The 18,039-nt window shown below is 49.9% G+C and overlaps 1 protein-coding gene across 3 annotated transcripts; it reads right to left on the bottom strand.

Moving 5' to 3' along the window:
• Positions 1 to 385: 385 nt before the first annotated feature.
• On the bottom strand, positions 386 to 17,951 carry ERBB3 (erb-b2 receptor tyrosine kinase 3). 3 transcript variants are annotated; one of them, XM_033117748.1, is made up of 28 exons: positions 17,729 to 17,951; positions 14,206 to 14,357; positions 13,466 to 13,652; positions 12,625 to 12,750; positions 11,923 to 11,988; positions 11,632 to 11,750; positions 11,405 to 11,546; positions 10,951 to 11,064; positions 10,730 to 10,850; positions 8,615 to 8,688; positions 8,347 to 8,437; positions 7,894 to 8,099; positions 7,546 to 7,678; positions 7,256 to 7,346; positions 6,882 to 7,036; positions 6,271 to 6,324; positions 5,783 to 5,924; positions 5,107 to 5,226; positions 4,883 to 4,981; positions 4,513 to 4,698; positions 4,209 to 4,364; positions 3,903 to 3,978; positions 3,578 to 3,724; positions 3,389 to 3,486; positions 3,108 to 3,296; positions 2,877 to 2,948; positions 2,148 to 2,442; positions 386 to 2,069 (listed from the first exon to the last, which is right to left on the bottom strand). In XM_033117748.1, exons 1-28 carry the CDS (start codon positions 17,808 to 17,810, stop codon positions 1,543 to 1,545), a joined length of 4,020 nt encoding a protein of 1,339 aa, XP_032973639.1. In that variant the 5' UTR covers positions 17,811 to 17,951; the 3' UTR covers positions 386 to 1,542. The 3 variants fall into 3 exon arrangements, with proteins under 3 accessions (XP_032973639.1, XP_032973640.1, XP_032973642.1); XM_033117749.1 differs by having other exon boundaries at positions 386 to 2,048; XM_033117751.1 differs by lacking the exon at positions 17,729 to 17,951 and adding an exon at positions 14,747 to 14,776.
• Between the last annotated feature and the right edge of the window lie 88 nt (positions 17,952 to 18,039).

Genomic DNA, 18,039 nt, shown 5'->3' with positions numbered 1-18,039 from the left:
GATGGCACTATTGTTCCAACAAATAAGCTTTGATGGCACCTAAGCGAAGTGTTCACGGCGACTTTTTTAAGAGAATAAGAGTTCTGAAACCTGGGAGTTTCAATATTCCACCTCTTGAGGGAGCACATCTATAGGGCTTTTTCAAACTTTCCCAAACTTTTTTTGTTATTCCCAGTTGGTCGCCTTGTAGATTCCTAGTAAAACCTTTAAATGAAAAGAACTGTGCGCTATGCTTCTCTTAAGGGAATACAAGGACAGTGGAGGGCTGGAGAAAGCTGCATGGGAAAACAGACAAAGCAGAGGGGGGAAGTAGCTATTGTTTGCTGAGGAGTAGAGAAAAAGGGTGGTCTAACACTAAAGGTTTTCTTCATTTAACAGACAGAAAGCTGAAAAACGTTGGCATTTTTATTTAGATACGTATAAAAACAAAACAAAAAACTTCAGTGATATAACAGATACCCCCAGTTTCCCATCCAATGGGACAGAGGTCTGAAGAGAGGTCCTCTTTCTATTCCAACTGGAAGCTTCCCATTACTGGGTGAGAATAGCTCCTAAAAGTGGCTCCTGGGCGACCCTTATGGATCTGTCTCTTGGGTAAGAGATCATTAACAGCACACATAGGTTATGGTTTACAAAGATGTCTGCTTATTTTTCCTTCTGACTACCCCACCCCCATTTCCTGAGATGAGAAGTCTGGGTTTAGGAGGCTGTGGTTGTTGGAGTTAGACTTGATTCAGTGCAAAAATAAGACAATGCCCCCTACAAGGACTCTGACTTGTATCACTTTTCCTTGATACCTTACAGTAAGAGCACATGGATTGCAAGAATTTGAATCCTGGACCTGCCACTTAGTTTACTTTATCTCTTTAAGGCTCAGTTTCCTTATTTGTAAAATGGGATAATATCTAGCTCACAGAATTGGTGTAAGGATTAAGTGAGATAATGTAGGTAAAGTTTAGCAAGATGCCTGGCACAAAGTAAAGGCTTAATTAATAGTAATCATTAATATCTGCTTTTTCTTCACAAGATTTTAACCTTCCCATTCTTTCTAGGGGGTTAAGAGTCTTATACCAAAATTTTACTTTCCCCCTGCCAGGTTTTGCCCCTTTTCTCTTCCTTAGGAGTCTGATGAGAAACAAAGGCACACTGTGAAGCCCAGTCTCCACAAGTTAAGAGTCTGAGAGAACGGAACATGATATGGGAGTAATTGTATGGATATGGGATATGATAAGGGAATAATCCTTCATATCTCCAGGGAGTTCCCCTGAGAAAGCAGAGGAAAGGGATTGGGAAAGAAAACAAAATAGGGAAAACCTTCTCCTTTCCAGGGAATGGCAAAGAGAAGAAAGTGCACAGTTGGCTACATACCACAAGAATTTTGTGTCAGTATTTAAAAGCCTCCAGAAATTGAATGGAATTGTCTAGGACTAGGGAGGAAATGGGACTGAGACCTGTGAGGGACAGGGACTACGGAGAAGAGGGGTACCCTCTAGAGGCGTGAGCTGCCATCAAATGCTCCCTGAGTACCTCGGGGAGCAAGGGTTATGTTCTCTGGGCATTAGCCTTGGGGAAAAGCCTGCTATGCCAGTAATCAGGGTTGTCAAAGGCAGAGTCTGTGGCTTCTAAACTACGTAGAGTTTTGAGGCGGGCATAATGGACATGGGGGGCATGGTGTCCAGACCCCTGGAAAGCTCTCATCTCTTCATAACCTTGCTCAGCTGCTGGGCAAGCGCCCATGGCTGCATAGTCTCCCCCAGGACCTCCACCACCACGTCGCCTATTCATATATTCATAGTCCTCGTCTGGAGTTGTGCCAGCAGTGGGCATGATGGGCACAGGGTGGAGCGGGCAACTCTGTGTGCTGCCCAGGGAAGCACTGAGATCGGACCCCACATCCATGTACTCATAACCAAGCTCTTCGAGGGAACTTGGCCTGGGGGGACGAGGTGGACTGTGCCTTCTCCTCCGGTTCATGTATTCATACTCCTCATCTTCATCTTCTTCTTCAGTACCCAGGACAGAATTGAGACCCACAGAAGAAAGGGTGCCTTCCCGGGAAGAAGGAGTACCTAGGGGTTGAGAAGAGAGGCTAGCTATGCGGAAAACTTCACCATAATAAGCAGTGGGGAGAAAGGGGAGGCAGGCACCTTTGAGGTGTGCATCTGGCATGACGTAACCATTGACATCCTCTTCCTCTAACCCTGGTGGGGAGAGTGAGGTGACAGGAGGAAGCAAGCTGTGGCGCTGGGAATGGTAGGCACTGTCTCCGCGTGGCCGTGGGCTGCGGCTCCGGCTTCTACACATGGACACCTTCTCCTGGAGCTCAGTCTCAGAGCCTGTCACATGGCCCTCTGATGACTCTGATACCAGGCGCCCCCGTGGCATCGGGTGCAGAGAGGCTGGACGGGAGCACCGTTCACTACCCGCACAAACTGTAGACTCCTAAGAAGGAAAATAATAAACGGAGATTTACACAGAGACAAAGAAAAGAGATTAGGTAATTCAATGCATTTTTTTTTAAAGCCTTTTTTTGGGGGGAGGGAATACTGGGGAACAGTTTGTTTCTCTAGGGCCCATCCATCAAGCTCCAAGTCGTTGTCCTTCAATCTAGCAGCTCAGCTCTAAGTCCAGTCATCGTTTTCTATCTTAGTTGCAGGGGGCGCAGCCCACCATCCCATGCGGGAATTGAACCGGCAACCTTGTTGTTCAGAGCTCGCGCTCTAACCTACCGAACCATCCTACCGCCCTCAATGCCTCCTTTTTTGTAGGACACTGATTAAACCTCAAAGGTTTCTAAAATCTCCTACACTACCCGTCGATCCTAAAACATTCTGTCACCCAGCCTCTCAGCAGCTCCTTAAAAAGGCAGGCCTTACCTGACAAGCCTCCCCAAGATTACTCTGGTTCATAGGCATATATCCAGATGATGGACTTAAAAGGTTCTGGCTCTAGGATGAAAAAAACGTAAGAAAGAGGTTTAGACAAAGGCAAAAATCTTATCATGGGGCCTTTGAGTAGTTAATGTGGGCATCTGTGGGGTTCACGAGAGTGCAGGTGTGCAGACGCTCAGGGTGCACAAAGTCTTGGGTAACTTGAAAGTATCTTACCCCACGTGGCCGATTAAGTGTTCCAACTGGCAGGCTGAGGACGGAGCCTAGTGTTGTCACCAGGTTGTCCTCCTCTGCCTCCAAGTCCAGGTCAAGGTCTAGTTCTGGCTCCAGTTCTACTTCTTCCAGTTCCTTGTTTGTCAGAGCAGGTGGCTCTGCCCCAAGAGGAATTCCAGGTCCACTCTCTCTCTGTAGAGACAGGTGATTGTTAAGATAGATTCTGGTTCCCGCCAAGTCCCCTTTGCTCTAAATACCCTTGACACCTCCTAGTCCCTACTCACCTTTATGACCAGATACCGTGGTGGGTCTCGGGCCATCCTCGTGAACTCATTGGCTAGTTCTTTAAAGGTTGGGCGAATGTTCTCATCAATCATCCAACCTGGAAGTAAGATGTAGAAAGTAGGACCATTAAGAGGGGAGCGGTGTAGGGAGGGAAGTCACAATATGGCTGGCATCAGCAGGTAACTCACACTTGACCATGACCATGTAGACATCAATGGTACAGATCTGGGGCTGTGCCAACCGCTCCCCCTTCTCCAGCAGATCTGGTACTTCAGCCAATCGGAGCCCTGCATAGGGCTCTGCCCCAAATGTCATCAGCTCCCAAACTGTCACACCTGGTACAGGAAGACATGACTAGTTGATGGCAAAATAGTAGAAATGGGAATGAAGATGAAGGGAAGGCAGAACTTGTTCTGACACAAGGATCTGAAGGCTTTGGAGATTCTAAAAAGGGGTCTCCAAAAGCAACTCCGAAGGCCAGTGATGGTATAAAGGGCATTCAGATGGACTAACCATAGCTCCAGACGTCACTCTGGTGTGTGTATTTCCCGAAGTGGATGCTCTCGAGGGCCATCCACTTAATTGGAGTCTGGAGAATGAAAGACAAAGGTGTCACCAGTTATTTCCGCAGCTTTTCTTAGCATTTCTAAACCCCAAGTTCTTTACATTCTTTTTTGTTGCTCTCTGAACTTGTATTTCTGGCATCTCCTTGAACTTACCATGCTGCATTTGCTTGCCTCTGAAAGACACCACTGACTGCTCCCATCCCCATGCTTCGCTCCATCCCCACCTCCCTACCAGCTCTTTGTATCACCTTACCTTGGCCTCACTGTGTAGTAACTGTTTATCATCAGGGGGCAGCAGGTCAGCCACCCCAAAATCTGCCACCTGAACCTGACTGGGTGACTTGAGCAGCACATTTCGGGCAGCGAGGTTCCTATGCACCATACCATGCTCCTCAAGGTAGTACATACCCTATAGGGGAAAGAAGTATTCTCAAGGTTGGGGGAATCAGTCCTTGAGATCACTCCAAACCCTAAAGGTACCACTCAGAACTTCAACCCCTCCCTGCTGGCCCCCAACCAGGCAGTTCCATCATAGAACTCCTCCAGGCTCCTCTCACCTTGGCAATTTGTACTCCCCAGTTGAGCAGCAGCTGTGGCCCCAGTGCCCCCCGGTGTTGTCTCACATGATCCAGCAGGGAACCCAGAGGCAAGTATTGAGTGACGAGCTGCAGAGATGACCCTGGACACAGTCCTAGCAGCCGTACAATGTGGGCATGGTCTAGGCTGCCAATGGCCAGCATATGCTAAGAGACACAAGAGGGGTTATCCAAGGACCAAACAGGTTCACATGTAACCAGATTGCCCAACATTCAAGTACATCAACATAGCTAACATAGTATCTGCTAACACAGGACCATGCTTCCGCATAATCGTATGTAACACTGACCTCTCTCCTAGTGGCATACAGAATACCCTTCCTTCACTTACATCCGTCACAGCTTGAAAACTTTGCCGTCCACTCTTGTCCTCAATGACTTTAATACAAACTGGGATCTTTATTGATTCACCCTCAGGAATCCACACTCCCTGGAAAGTTTTAAGCAACAATCAGCCTAAGGTCATTCATCCGAGGCTAGTCCTTTCTCTGAATCTTTCTCCCCACTGCCCTAGATCCTTTCCCTACCTCCCCAGACTTCCTGTGGGCCACTCACTTTGTGCACAGTTCCAAAGACGCCTGAGCCAAGCACTTTAAGCCTCCTCAGCTCTGTCTCCTTGAAGATTCTGGCCAAGACTTTGTTAGCCTTCTCACTGGGATCTAGAGGCTCTAAGCTCTGAGGAAGAGACAGGAAGGAGATACTCAGGAAAGCCCACTTCCATGTCCCCCGCCATCTCCCCGCCCGTAGGTGGATGCCAAGAGCAGGAAGAGGAATTATCTTTAGTCTTATAAAGCATTGTAGTTATATTGGGGGATAAAAGACCCCAAGGATGGAGGAAGTTGTTTGTTTGTGCTCATGAGATCAGAAATCAAGAGGGTTGAGTTTTTCCTTTGATGGGGGAAAGGATGGAGAGTTGGTAATATTATCACCATGAGTACTTTCATACAATTCTCTGTATTTTTCAAAGCACTTTCCACACTCATCACCCCCTTTCACCCTTACAGCCATCTTGTATGAATGCATAAATTGAGGCACAGAGAAGGAAAGTAACTTCTTCAAAGTCATGTGTCAAATTAATGGAGAATGCACATCTCCCATTTCTCTGGCAAGAGTCTTTTCTAGTGGATCATACTACGTCTCCTTGAAGAAGGGGGTCAGATCTCTGGGGAAGGAGGAGGATCTTAAAGAGTGATGGGATAGGGTACCTTTCAAGAGTAAGCTAGACACTCACCTCACCCCGTTCCAAGTAGCGCCTCATAGCCCTCTTATTCTGAATCCGACGCCCACGCCAATAGAGAATAGCGCTGCCCAGGACCATGAAAATCACTACCAATCCTACTACCACTGCTAAAGCCATAGCCAGATGGATGTTGCTGTGGGATAGAGAAGCCCAGCATTATCGTGGGTCCCACCTCCCTTACAAATGTCATCTATACCTGCACTAAAGGTACGGTGCAGATCTGGGGCAAGAGGTTAACATTCACATATACATATATCTTTGAGCACTGAAGGGGTTAACCTAAATCTGGCTCCTGAGGCTACTGCAAGTTAATTTTAGGAAGGCCAGAAGTCTGGATTCTTGTGCCCTGAGTCCAGTGATACTGAACTGTATCATGGAAGTCCAGAATCAGTACTCCGCTCTTCTCAGCAGATAACCACCCTTTCCTTAGCTCCCCTCCCAAACATGCCCAGCTTCCTAAGTCTCCAAGCCCATCATACCTGATCATGGCCCGTGTTTGGCCTAAGCAGTCTTGCAGGTCTGGTCCCTTACACCTAGAGAAGAAAGTCGCCTCCTTAAATGGGAGCTTGGCAGGCTCCCATGGGAGACTCAATTCCAACAGCTATAACATTGTTTCAGATCCTACCATGGTGACCCATCCTGGAGCCCAAGCATATCCCAATATATGGCCTCCATCTCTAGCTCACCAACTCTTCCTGAGTCCCTCCCTTGAATGAGTTTTGCTTTTTTTTTTTTTTTTTTTTTTTTTTTTAATGGAGGGCGCAACTCACAGAGGCCCATGCAGGGATCAAACTGGCAACCTTGGTGTTATTGGCACTGCGCTCTAACCAACTGAGCTAACCGGCCACCCCACCTCCCTTGAATGAAACTCCCCTAAGTTGAGCTTATTTCAGGTTCCCAGAATCGTGGTGTAATTTTGTGCTGTTACTGAATATCCCTTTCTCCGATCCTTCACTACACAGCCAGGAGTGATACTTAAATCACAGTTCTTTCTTCTTTCTGCTCCCCTCAGCCTCTTCTTTCCCCCTAGTTCTATACTCCTCCCCCTTCCCCTGGTCCCATCCGCTCTTCTTAACATCCCGTCACTGACCCCTGGGTGCAGTTCTCATGGCAGGGCCGACATTCATTCTGAACATCAGGGAACTTGTAGATGGGGCCTTTGGCACCTAGGACTCCGTAGGGGCAGCTGCTCACACAGTGGGGCCCATCTCGAAAATGGGCACACTGGGCACAAGCATCAGAGCCCTGGGTGGGAAAGAAAAGGTCAGGAAGAATGGAATCCCAAGGTTAATTCCATACCTTCCAGCAAGGACCAACCCAGCCATTTCAGGATCCTCCATCCACAAACCCTAGCAATATCTGGCCTCCCTGTGCTGGCCTTAAGATTTGGCCACATCATTCCCTAGATCCTCCAATGTTGCCTCTGCCCTCTCTCCCTTAGAGATCCTGGTGCTGCTACTGTACCGAGCCATTGCATGTGGCAGTGCCCTCCATGGGTTGGCATTCCGGGTGGCAGGAGAAGCATTCAGCCTCATGGGCAAACTCACGAGGCTCCCTGCAAGGATTAAAGGGGGACAGTCATTTCCAAGTCCTGACCTTTATGTCCTGATTCCCCCAACCACAGGGTCTCCTCCCTCATTCCCATCAAAGCATATGCAGAAAGTTGTCTGAAGGCTTTCAGGTGCCACCTGAATAGCTCCATCCCAGGACCCCACCCTTCCACCCCTTCTTGACTCCATCTCCCCTCACTGTACCCATTCAGAAAGTTGCAGTGGGTTACACAGACGCCTCCTCGGCTGTAGTTTTGACAGGACAGGCACTGACCAGGACCTGGGCCCCAGCATCCCCCGGAGGAGCACAGCGGGTCACACACTTTGCCCTCTGCCACTGGAAAGGAAAAAGTGCATCAGGAGGAGTCTGGGGTCTCCTAACAAGCCCTCTCCTGAACACTTCCTCCTTACTGTTTCCAGCCTAACACCCCCTCTCCTTGGCTTCATCCCCATCCCTACTCCCACTTCCAGGGCAGAACAGCCCTTACACCCCTTTCCTCTCTAATTCCCCCTTCCGCCTCTTCCCTCCACGCAGCGGGCCCTTTCCCTCACCGCAGTCTCGGCGGGGCCGGTTATGCTTGATGTCTAGTCTCTCTTCCGAAGGCCCTCGGAGCAACCTGGTCCAGTTCAGAGAATGATGGTAGCAGAGCTGCCGATTGGCACTTATGTAAATACGCCCGGCACTGATTTCCTTCAAGGATCGGAGGCCCAAAGATGTTATATTCAAGTTCTTCATGATCAACAATGAGAAGCCCCGGCTGAGGACAAGCAGATGGGATGAGAGGGGAGACCATGAAGGGAAAATTGTGCAGTGGATTCATTTTCATTCAACAATGTGTTCTGGGCTAGTCAGACGCACTGAAAGGGACGCCTCCTCCCTTTGCCTTTTCCCCATCAAACTCTCAGGCCCTTTGGACCTACTTTATGAGAATGCTTTGTATTTTGCTCAAGGATGCCTAAGAAACAGGGTTCATTACCCAGATTACCTCTATACCTCTTACTCACTTATAAAGGCTTCTGCCCCCGATGGTTGTCAGGTTGGAAAAGACACTGAAGTTGTGCATGTGGGGAGGCCAGGACTGGATGTTCAGGTAACCTGAGGAGTTGAAGAGGTATATGAACACGGAGCCTTCCTTCTCCCCTTCCTCTTTCTCAGGTTCTCCTGCTCCCTCCTCTGTTGCTTGAGACCTGATTTTCTCAAGTGGTTATATCGCAATTTGTGTCAGTGGTTGACCTAGTCTTTTCAGAAAGGGCAGCTTCTCCTCCCACTCACCTGTGATCTCCCGTACTGTCCGGAAGACATTGAGCTTCTCAGGGTCCAGGGCAGGGATCTTGTGCCAGGGGTCTCTGGAGAGAACAGTAAAAACCAGTCAACAAGGCAGTGGTATAACCCAGTAGCAATGAGCATGCGTAGCCTCAGAACTTAGTTTCTAAATACCATTCTCTACTAAAAGGAAAAAGAGCTCCTTAGAGAAATGGCTGGGGCAGGAAAAATATAACATAAGCCTACAGCATCTTGTGTAAAAAAGTAAGGAAGTGCTCAAAGAATGAAGTGTATAAGCCCAAAGAACACAGGAGCCAGCTTGAACACAGGAGCCATGCCAGATCAGGGACAACTGAACACCAAAATAATGATTGTAAAATATCATAAATCATTGAATAAAACAAGTATGCACACAGATTAAATTGATAGATAGATAGGAAGGGAAGACTCTTCCTAACACTAGAATACCAATAAATAAATACAGAAGGAATAATGGAATTAGAAAATCATTACCTGGCAACTCTGATTATAAAAATTAATTCTGGCAAAACTCTCCCCACAAGATGCTAATTAATTAATTAATTAATTCCAAAGGGGAAAATATTAACTTTACGGTAGAAAAACCTGGCCAGACACCACTTTAACCAAGTGACCAGAGATATCATCAAATCGACATCATATATGACTCCTTGATATGATGCACTGAGAATACATCTGTAGCAGTCCTAACAAAAATGCGTAACTTGACTCTAAGTACTATGAGGAAACATCATGCATACCCAAACTGAGGAACATTCTAACAATTACCTGACCTGTACCCATCAATAATGTCAACGTCATGAACTGTTACAGATTAAAGGAGCCTGAAGATATGTAACAACTGAATACAATGCGTGATTCAGGACAATAAGACTATTAGTGAAATCTGAATAAGGTCTGTAGATTACATAACATTATGTACCAATGCTAATTTCCTGATTCAAACAATTATACTGTGGTTATATTTAAAAAATGTTCTTGTTTTAAAGGAAAACACATTGAAATATAACAGGGGTAAGGGAATACCATGTTTGGAAGTTTACTCTCAAGTGGTTCAGAAAAACAAGAGCCTCTTATTATGTGTGTGTGTGTGTGTGTGTGTGTGTGTGTCTGTATGTGTGTTTCTGTGTCTGTATAGAGAGAGAAAGAGAGAGAAATATAAAGCATATAGAATAATGTTAACATTTGGGGGATCTAAGTAAAGAGTGTATGGGAGGGGCGGCCGGATGGCTCAGTTGGTTAGAGCACGAGCTCTGAACAACAGGGTTGCTGGTTTGATTCCCACATGGGCCAGTGAGCTGTGCCCTCCACAACTAGATTGAAGACAACGAGCTGCCGCTGAGCTTCCAGAGGGCTAGCTGGATGGCTCAGTTAGTTAGAGCATGAGCTCTCAACAAGGTTGTCGGTTCAATTCTCGCATGGGATGGTGGGCTGCGCCCCCTGCAACTAAAGATTGAAAATGGTAACTGGACTTGGAACTGAGCTGCGCCCTCCACAACTTGATTGAAGGACAATGACTTGGAGCTGATGGGCCCTGGAGAAACACCCTGTTCCCCAATAAAAATATTTTTTTAAAAAGTATATGGGAAATCTTTATACCACTTTTGCAACTTTAGCGTAGATCTCAAATGCTGTCAAAAGAAAACAGGTGGCCCTGATGTTACACACACACACACACACACACACACACACACACACACACACTATAAGCGCTGTTCTATGGATTAGAAAGTCCCTTTGCTCTTTCTTTGTGGCTCCGCTCTAAGGAACAGAACTCAGGGAAATAACTGGCAGATTTTTATCTGAATTTAAGGAAGAACTTTTAGAAAACTTGAAGGAGGAGGCCACAGTGTTCCTGTCCTTTGTCATTCAGCTAGATGATATGATATTGCTTAGGGTTGTCCATGAGAGGACTCTAGCCCTGGGTGGGAGGTTGAATGAAGCACTGCCAAGTCCTCTGGGACCTCTACGATTGTATGATTTGGGTTCTTAATCAGCTTCACATATGAAGGGTTGAATGAATACAATGAACTGTGAGGAGATGGATGGGGTGGGGGATCAGGGAGGGAAAGCAGAATCTCTAACCCATTGAGGCCAGTGATGAGAAAGTCCAGGTTGCCCAGGATCTTGGTGCAGTTCACAAAACCGTCAATGTTGCTAGAGTCCACAGTCTGGAAGCGGCTCCCAGACCCTGTTCCCTCACAGGCTGCAAACAAAAAAAAAGGCTCAGTGGGGTTTGGGAGGGGTTGAGTCATCTGAGAGAAAGGATCTCTCTTCTCTTCAACTCCTTACCATCTCCTACGTACCTTTGGGGCATAGCCCCCCACAAGGTTCACACATCTTGAGTCCATTTTTATCTACTTCCATCTTGTCAGGAGGACAGGCCCTGACACAAGACGTTTGATCTACCACAAAGTTATCTAGGAAAAGAGGAGAGCAGGTATCCTTAGAGATGAAGGAGAAACACTGCCAACTACCAAGTGAACCTTGCTCCGTCCTCTGCACCTGAGGTTCCTTAAGTGCTGTCCCATGGGTTAGGAGGCCCTTTGCTCTTTGTTGTTCTACGAAGCAGAACTAGAGTAATATTGGAAATCATAGGGACGTACATGGGGGGACAGGGCACAGGGGTCACTCACTGAGGGTGGTTGACCATTTGCTCTCTACGGCTCCTACTTACCACCCAACTTGATCCCTTTCTATCTAAAATTTTGTCTAAAATCCTGGTTCCACTACCATTGTTTCTTCCTTTCAGACACTTACGGGGACAGCTGGCTACACAAACTCCTCCATACTGATATTTGGTGTGAGGATTGGGTTCCAGCTGAAAAGTTAGCTTGTTGTAGACAAGAGGCTGTGGACACTGGCGTACACAGGCTCCGCTGTCATTGAAGAGTCGGCAGGCCTAGGAACATAAGAGACTCATAAAACCTCCCCAAAGCCCATGTCCTCATTACAGAACCCAGGCAAATGGTGCTAACAGTACGTACAAAGCAGTCTGTGTTCTGCGGGCCTGAGCAGCCCCCTGCACACTCATCATGGCAGCACTGGTTGGGGTTGGGCCCAAAGCAGTGACCATTACACTGAGGGGCACAGATAGTCTTGGTCACTGTGGAAGGAGAGAAAGCACAGCTGTCAGAGTTCTCAGGACTGCATTCTGAGGCCACTGCTCACCCTCTTGTCCTCCAGGCTCATCCCTACCCCCAGTAGTGACACAGGCTGGGGTAGGCAGGGATATAAACGTGTACGAGTTTGAAGTTTTTAGAGGGAAATAAACTCACACGTCTGGCAGTCTTCTGGTCCAGGACCCCAGCATCGCCCCTTGCAGACCTCGTGACAGGGAGGACCTGGTTAGGAAGAAAAGCAACACAAGAGGCCATCAGGGCTAAGAAAGGTTTGCTTGAATCAACAGGGTATGATGTCAGCACAGCCACCCAAGTCCCAGGAAGCAAAAAGCCAGGGCAGTGCCCCTCCTGGCCCTTGCAGAGCAGGGCTGGGCTCAAGTGAAGCTGTCAACAAAGGGTGGAGCCACACCTCCACACCACCCACAGGACAGCTAAAGGGGAGGGTATGGGGCAAATGCCAAGCTCAGCCCCAGGCCCAACCCAGGAACTTGGTTCCTCCTTGGCAAGCTGAACCCAGTAGGATTATGTGTGTGTGAGTGGACAGGCAGCAGATTGCGGTCAGGGGTAGGTAGGTTCTAAGGAGAAGGGAGGTTGTTGTAGTGGAAAGAGAAATGGAGGTGAGGTCCAAAGACCTGGCTTCCCCACTTAGTACACAGTCTTTGGCCCCTTTTCTTGACATACTGCTTCTGTGGTTTGGCTTCCAGGACTGACCTGCTCCCTCCTGGCAGGCTCCTGGGGTCTAGGGCCTGAGGTGTTTGTTCAGTGGAGAGATGGGTTCAGATTAGGGATATAATGATGACGGGAAAGTCACTCTGGTTTGGTGGGGGTGGGGGAACAGTCTTGATCATGGCCACTCACAGCTTCTGCCATTGTCCTTCACCACTATCTCGGCAACTCGGTCCCTCACGATGTCCCTCCAGTCAATTGTTTCCATGTGACAAAGTTTATCGTTCTTCTCAATATAAACGCCCCCTGACAGAATCTCTGAGGTGCGGAAGAGAAGTGACAAGGTTAAGGGCTAGACAGCAGGCCTCCTTTCCCCTAACCTCCCCACCAGTCAGTCCAAAGGCCCCCCCATCACAGACTCAGAAGCAGGGGAAATGGGGCAGACAGATGTCCAATTAAATCCAAACTGCAGCAAATGCTCGCCTTGAAAGACAGAGGAGGAGCCAGGTAGAAATTCCTGCCTCCTCAGACACCTGTCCAGATCCGGTTTAGCAGGTGGGGGAGGGGAAAGGAAAGGAGGAGAGAAGATTCCTGACTCAACACCCCCTTAACCCCGCCCTACCTGTGTGTTTTTCAACTGACTGGGACAAGAAGGTGGCCAGAAGTAGGTGGCCAGGTGGTATTTAACCCCTATATTCTTTCAGCTTATGGGCAGTTGTGAGGGGGAGGAAGTAGGATTCTCATTCCCATGGAAGGAGGCACATCAAAATACACTGTATTTTGAAGTTAGAGGAATGGGTAACAGATCCAGCTCCAACTCTAGCCCCATCAGGATAAAGGACCCTCTCCCTGGAGCAGAGGTCACCAGCTCTCTACTGAAGCCCTCTATTGTTTGACTAGTGAACCTTTAGATCACAGGAGTCAAAGTGGTGGGCACCTTGAAAGGGGCACTTAAGAGTGAGCAGTCATCATCAAGGAGGCATCTGCCAGCAGGTTGGCTGCCAGACAAGACCAGGAGTCATCAGGAACTGACCAGTGAGCTGAGTGAAGCGGAGCTGGCGCAGAGCACGGCTGGAGTTGGTGTTATAGTTCAACATGACAAAGATGGCAAACTTCCCATCGTAGACCTGGGTCCCCCGCACCACTCGGAGATTGGGCAGTGGCAGTGTAGAGAACTCATTCATGGCAATGAGGACATAGCCAGTCACTTCTCGGATCCACTGTGATGGAGCAGACGGTGTCAGTGAGAGGGATGACAGGGCAAAAAGTCTCAATCCCCTCTCCCTCCCTAAAGCATTAGGGAATCCCTAACTTCTCTAATTCTTTCTAATTCCTATTTTGGAGTAGGGAGAGCTGGTGTCACACTACTCTGTCCCTTCTGCAAGTGAAGATAGGCAGCCCAAATGATGAAGGAATTCTAGTCTCTTAACTTTTCCCTCTCAGAGCTCCTCATCCCAGGAAGGTCCCTGCTTAGTCCCTTACCCATTTCCCCAAGTGCTTCTCAGCCCTCAAGTGTCTATGTTAGTCCCTGGTGCGAAACACCACCATGCCTCTTCCCCCTTCTCACGGCCAGCCCGTGTATTCCAGGTTATAGCGACCAGACTTTAGGTCCCAGATTGCAGTCACTGGCCCCACAAACACACAGGTTTGGGTCTGAGGGACTATGGAGTCTTAGGAAGGCTGACCTCTGCAGAGTGTAGTCCTGAGGAAGGGAAAGAGTTGTCTCCGGGGAGTACAAAGGGGAACAGGTTGAGGAAGGTCGGGCACTCTAACCTGAAGGAAGGAGAGGTCAGCATTGTGTCCTGTGAGCACGATCTCCAGGTTTCCCATTACCACCTCACACCTCTCGTAGAGCTTGTACAGCGTCTGATATTGGTTCTCAGAATCGCCCGTCACACTCAGCCCATTCAGAGTCCCAGAGCACACTGTTCAAAGTGGAGGTAAGAGTGGAAGAGGGTTGAACACAAGTTTTCAGCCCCGTCCCCCAAGACCACCCCCTTGGTTGCCCCTTTCCAGTAACATTCAGCAGGATCAGAAGGCAGCTGCCTCCAACCCTCAACCCTGGAAATAGACACGAAGGCCTAGTGGCATGAGAACCTGAATTTTTTCTTCTCAGAATCCCCTCACCATCCCCCTAAACAGGAAGGTGAAAAGGTTTCCTTTTTCCACCAGGACCTCCTCTGTGCCTTTTTCAGATACTAGGGGGTTAATCAAGGAAGATGTAAGGTTTTTACCCCTCCCTAGAAAGAAGTTAGAAAAGGACACAGCTTGGTTACTCTCTTCTTCCCCTCCCCCCTCCAACCAGGGCACTTACTTCTCTACCCCCGGCCAGCCTCTCTCTAGGTCCTGGAATAAATATCTCTTTGGGGCTAGCACACAGCCCCTATTGTGTCTACTGAGGGTGGGAAGGGGGCAGTGCCTGGGGCCACAGTCCAGCCCACAATGAGGCGATTCTATCTAGGAGGAGGGGGCTGCCCCACCCTGTCCCCAGACACCCAGTCCTCAGCAGCACCCCCCTCCACCCTCAAGCCTTGGGCACAGACAAGTGACCTCACTAGCGGGGGGGAGCTCTGGTAGTGGTGGTGGGGTCAATGTGAGCTTTGTCTTTAAAACTGGAAGATAAGGAGCTGGTTGCCTACCCTACTCCGGCTTCCCTTCTCACTCCCTTCCCCTATCCCAACACACTTTCCAGCCTAGAGTATTCTTCAGCAAATATAGAGAGGCCTGGAGCAAAAGAGCAGCAAACTCCCCCCATTCTAAGCCTTCCACTCAGTTTCACTGTCTGAAGAGTAGTTAAAAAGCCTTCCAACATGGCAATCCTCACTCACATTAGGTAGAGCCTAGAATTGAGGTCCATGAGGAATGTCAGTCTGGGGGTTTGCTTCACCTTGTAAGTAAGTACAAACGATGTAGGGGCTACAGGAAATCTTGACCCTGAAGCCCTATCCCTATCTCTTTCCTCTGGCTCAGAGAAAGACTGTGGGGAGGGTGTGGGGAAGATACCACCTGTTCCAACCACCCTTCCCTGAGGCGGTGGCAGCTTAGTGGGAGGCAGGAGTGGGAATGGAGGAAGTCTGATGAGGTCCCAACCCCTCCTCCTAAATACATCCCTGGTCTGACCACTTTGAGGGCTCCCATTCCCTATCATTCCCCACAAAGGGAACGGGGCAGACAAAGAAGGGTAAGTAGGCAGGCAACTCCCGGGGAAACCTAGGGACTCCAGGGTCCTTGGGCTGAAATGAAAGAGACTAGGAAGGTTAGTCTTTTCTGGAACAGCCCCACCCCAACCCCCTTCCTGGCAGGACACCCCCTCTTCCAAGTCAAGGCGCCAACCCTTCTCTCCAGATAAGGGAGGAGCCAAGATTTCTGCACAGGGAAGTGGGCTGTGTGTGTGGACGTGCACACACTCGTGAGACACACAGATAGCTCCTCTGCTGGCCCAGAAATCTATACTAGCTCTGTTCCTGGGTTTCTTTATTAGGAAGAATTTCAGGTGGCCCCATCCATTCCACCAGCCCATTGTGCAGACTTTGAGTCCGTGCTCGGAAGGCGACTGTTAAGAGGTCCCAGTTCCCTGCCACCCAGAGGGTAAAGTCCATACTACATACACAGGGAGCAAAGGGCCTGAGCGGGAAGAGAGTATGAACACCTCTGAAGAGGCACCTTGGGAGAAGGCGGGGGGGAGGGGAATTATAACAATCCCTGTTGTACTCAGGGAGCAGGGGCACAGGGAGGGGCTGTGTCACAGGCCCTCCTAGGGTAGGGTACTGGGGTGGGTCTCAGCAAGAATCTGCAGCCCCTCCACAAGCACAGGCCTCCACTCCAACGTCCCCCACCCCCATCACAGTCAGGACAAAGGGGCTATAGAAGGACTGAGACAGGGCCGGATGCCCAGAGGCTGCATGATCCAGATAAAGGGTAAAGAGACCCAACCAAGCCTGCCCCCTGGCTCCCTCAGGGAAGGTAGCCAGGGTTCCTGGTAGAAGATTCCAGGGGTCTGAAAGGGACAATGATAGAGTCCCACTACTAGGTCCCTCCCACTCTAGTCCCCAGCCCTCCCTGTCCCCCCCCCCCAACTCCACCAGCTGGGAGTGTTCACATCTCAAGATCCCAGGGTCTAAATTTAGGCCCAGCAACTGTGGGGGAAGCACAGGTGTTTCTCCCACTCCCACTCTGGGGAAGGGGCCCTGGCTGTGCCAAACCCCAGAGCTGAGATCTAGGGGGAGGGGAGAAGATCAACAGGATTCCTTCAATGCCAGCAACATCAGCACCCCTCAGGTGTCCAGAGACACCCCAAAGGGGTGGACTCAGATGGCATGGGAGTGGGAGGAGGAATAGAAGAGCAATCTGACTCCTCTAGACTCCTAGAGACAGAGTCGGACAATAAACAGAATGGTGGTGGGAGAGAAGCTGGGTCTAGGAAGAACTCCCCAGGAAGGACAGGAATTCAGAGGGTGGGAGAGGAGCCCTGTTAGCCCTCACGTTGGGGAGAGAAAAGACAAACAGGCGGGAAATCCTTGAGGCTACTACAGCTCAGCTCCAGGTCCAGGCCTTTGCGTATAGTAGATGCTCAGTAAATTTTAGTTGATTTGCTCTGGATCTTGACAAAGAAAGGTTGGTCATGTTGGGACCAGCCAGCTTTATGGTTTTTAGGGAAAGAGGACAATCATACTCTGCATGGCCTCTCACCCTGGTATCACCTGGACTTGGCTCACTGGTTAATCTCAGCCCTCCCCAGGGCAGGCTCACTCACGGAAGAGGAGGTGCCTCTCTTGTTTTTCCAACACTAGAGAACAACAACCCCCTCCAACCCTTCCATAGCTCCACCCTGTCGGCAAAACAACAAAACTGGAGGTTGCTGAAACCCGGGGATGGGAGGGGGGTGAGGGTGGGCAAGGGACTGGGGAGCAAACTGAGACACCCCCCCTTTCTCCAAGATCTCCACCTCCAATCATCTTACGTTTACAGAATGGAAGTCCCAGCTCCCCTCCCTGCAGGGCCCCCCCAGAAGTGTGAACTCTTTCGGCATCAGTCCTATCGCAAAGGGCAAATTAGAGGGTCGGCGATGCACTAGGGAGGAGGTGGTGGTGGTGGAGGGGGTGGTCCAGGAATCCCATCTCCCCCGGTCCCACGCCTCGAACCCGAGCCAGACGGTCCCTGCCCAGGTGATCCCAGCAGATCCGGGGTCAGCATCCCCAGGCTCGCGCCACCCGATCTCCTGCGGCTGCCCCAGGATTCCGCGCACTCAGTTCGGAATCCCAGGTTCCGAGCCTGCCTGTGTTCACTCGCCGCTTACCTGCCTGTGAGTTGCCCACCTCGGAGCCCCGGGCCAGGCTGAGAAGGAAGCCCAGCACCTGCAGAGCCCCGTTCGCCCTCATGACTCCAGCGGAGGGTGAGCGGAGCCCAGCCGAATCCGGCCCCGGGGGCCCCTGGACTAAGACATCGAAGCGGAGCCACCTGAGCCTCCCGCGAACTGGTAGCTGCGGCGGACGAGGTTGCAAACTGCAACCGGAGCTGGAGCCAGAGTCCGGGGCGGGATGGCAGGGGAGGGGTGTGTGTCTGAGGGAGCGCAGAGGGAGGGGGTGAGTCACGGCCGCGCCCCCGCGG

The sequence above is a fragment of the Rhinolophus ferrumequinum genome, chromosome 10 (assembly GCF_004115265.2).
Source record: "Rhinolophus ferrumequinum isolate MPI-CBG mRhiFer1 chromosome 10, mRhiFer1_v1.p, whole genome shotgun sequence".
Taxonomy (NCBI): domain Eukaryota; kingdom Metazoa; phylum Chordata; class Mammalia; order Chiroptera; family Rhinolophidae; genus Rhinolophus; species Rhinolophus ferrumequinum.
Note: the sequence above shows the minus strand (reverse complement) of the source record. Positions and strands in the feature narration are given on the sequence as shown.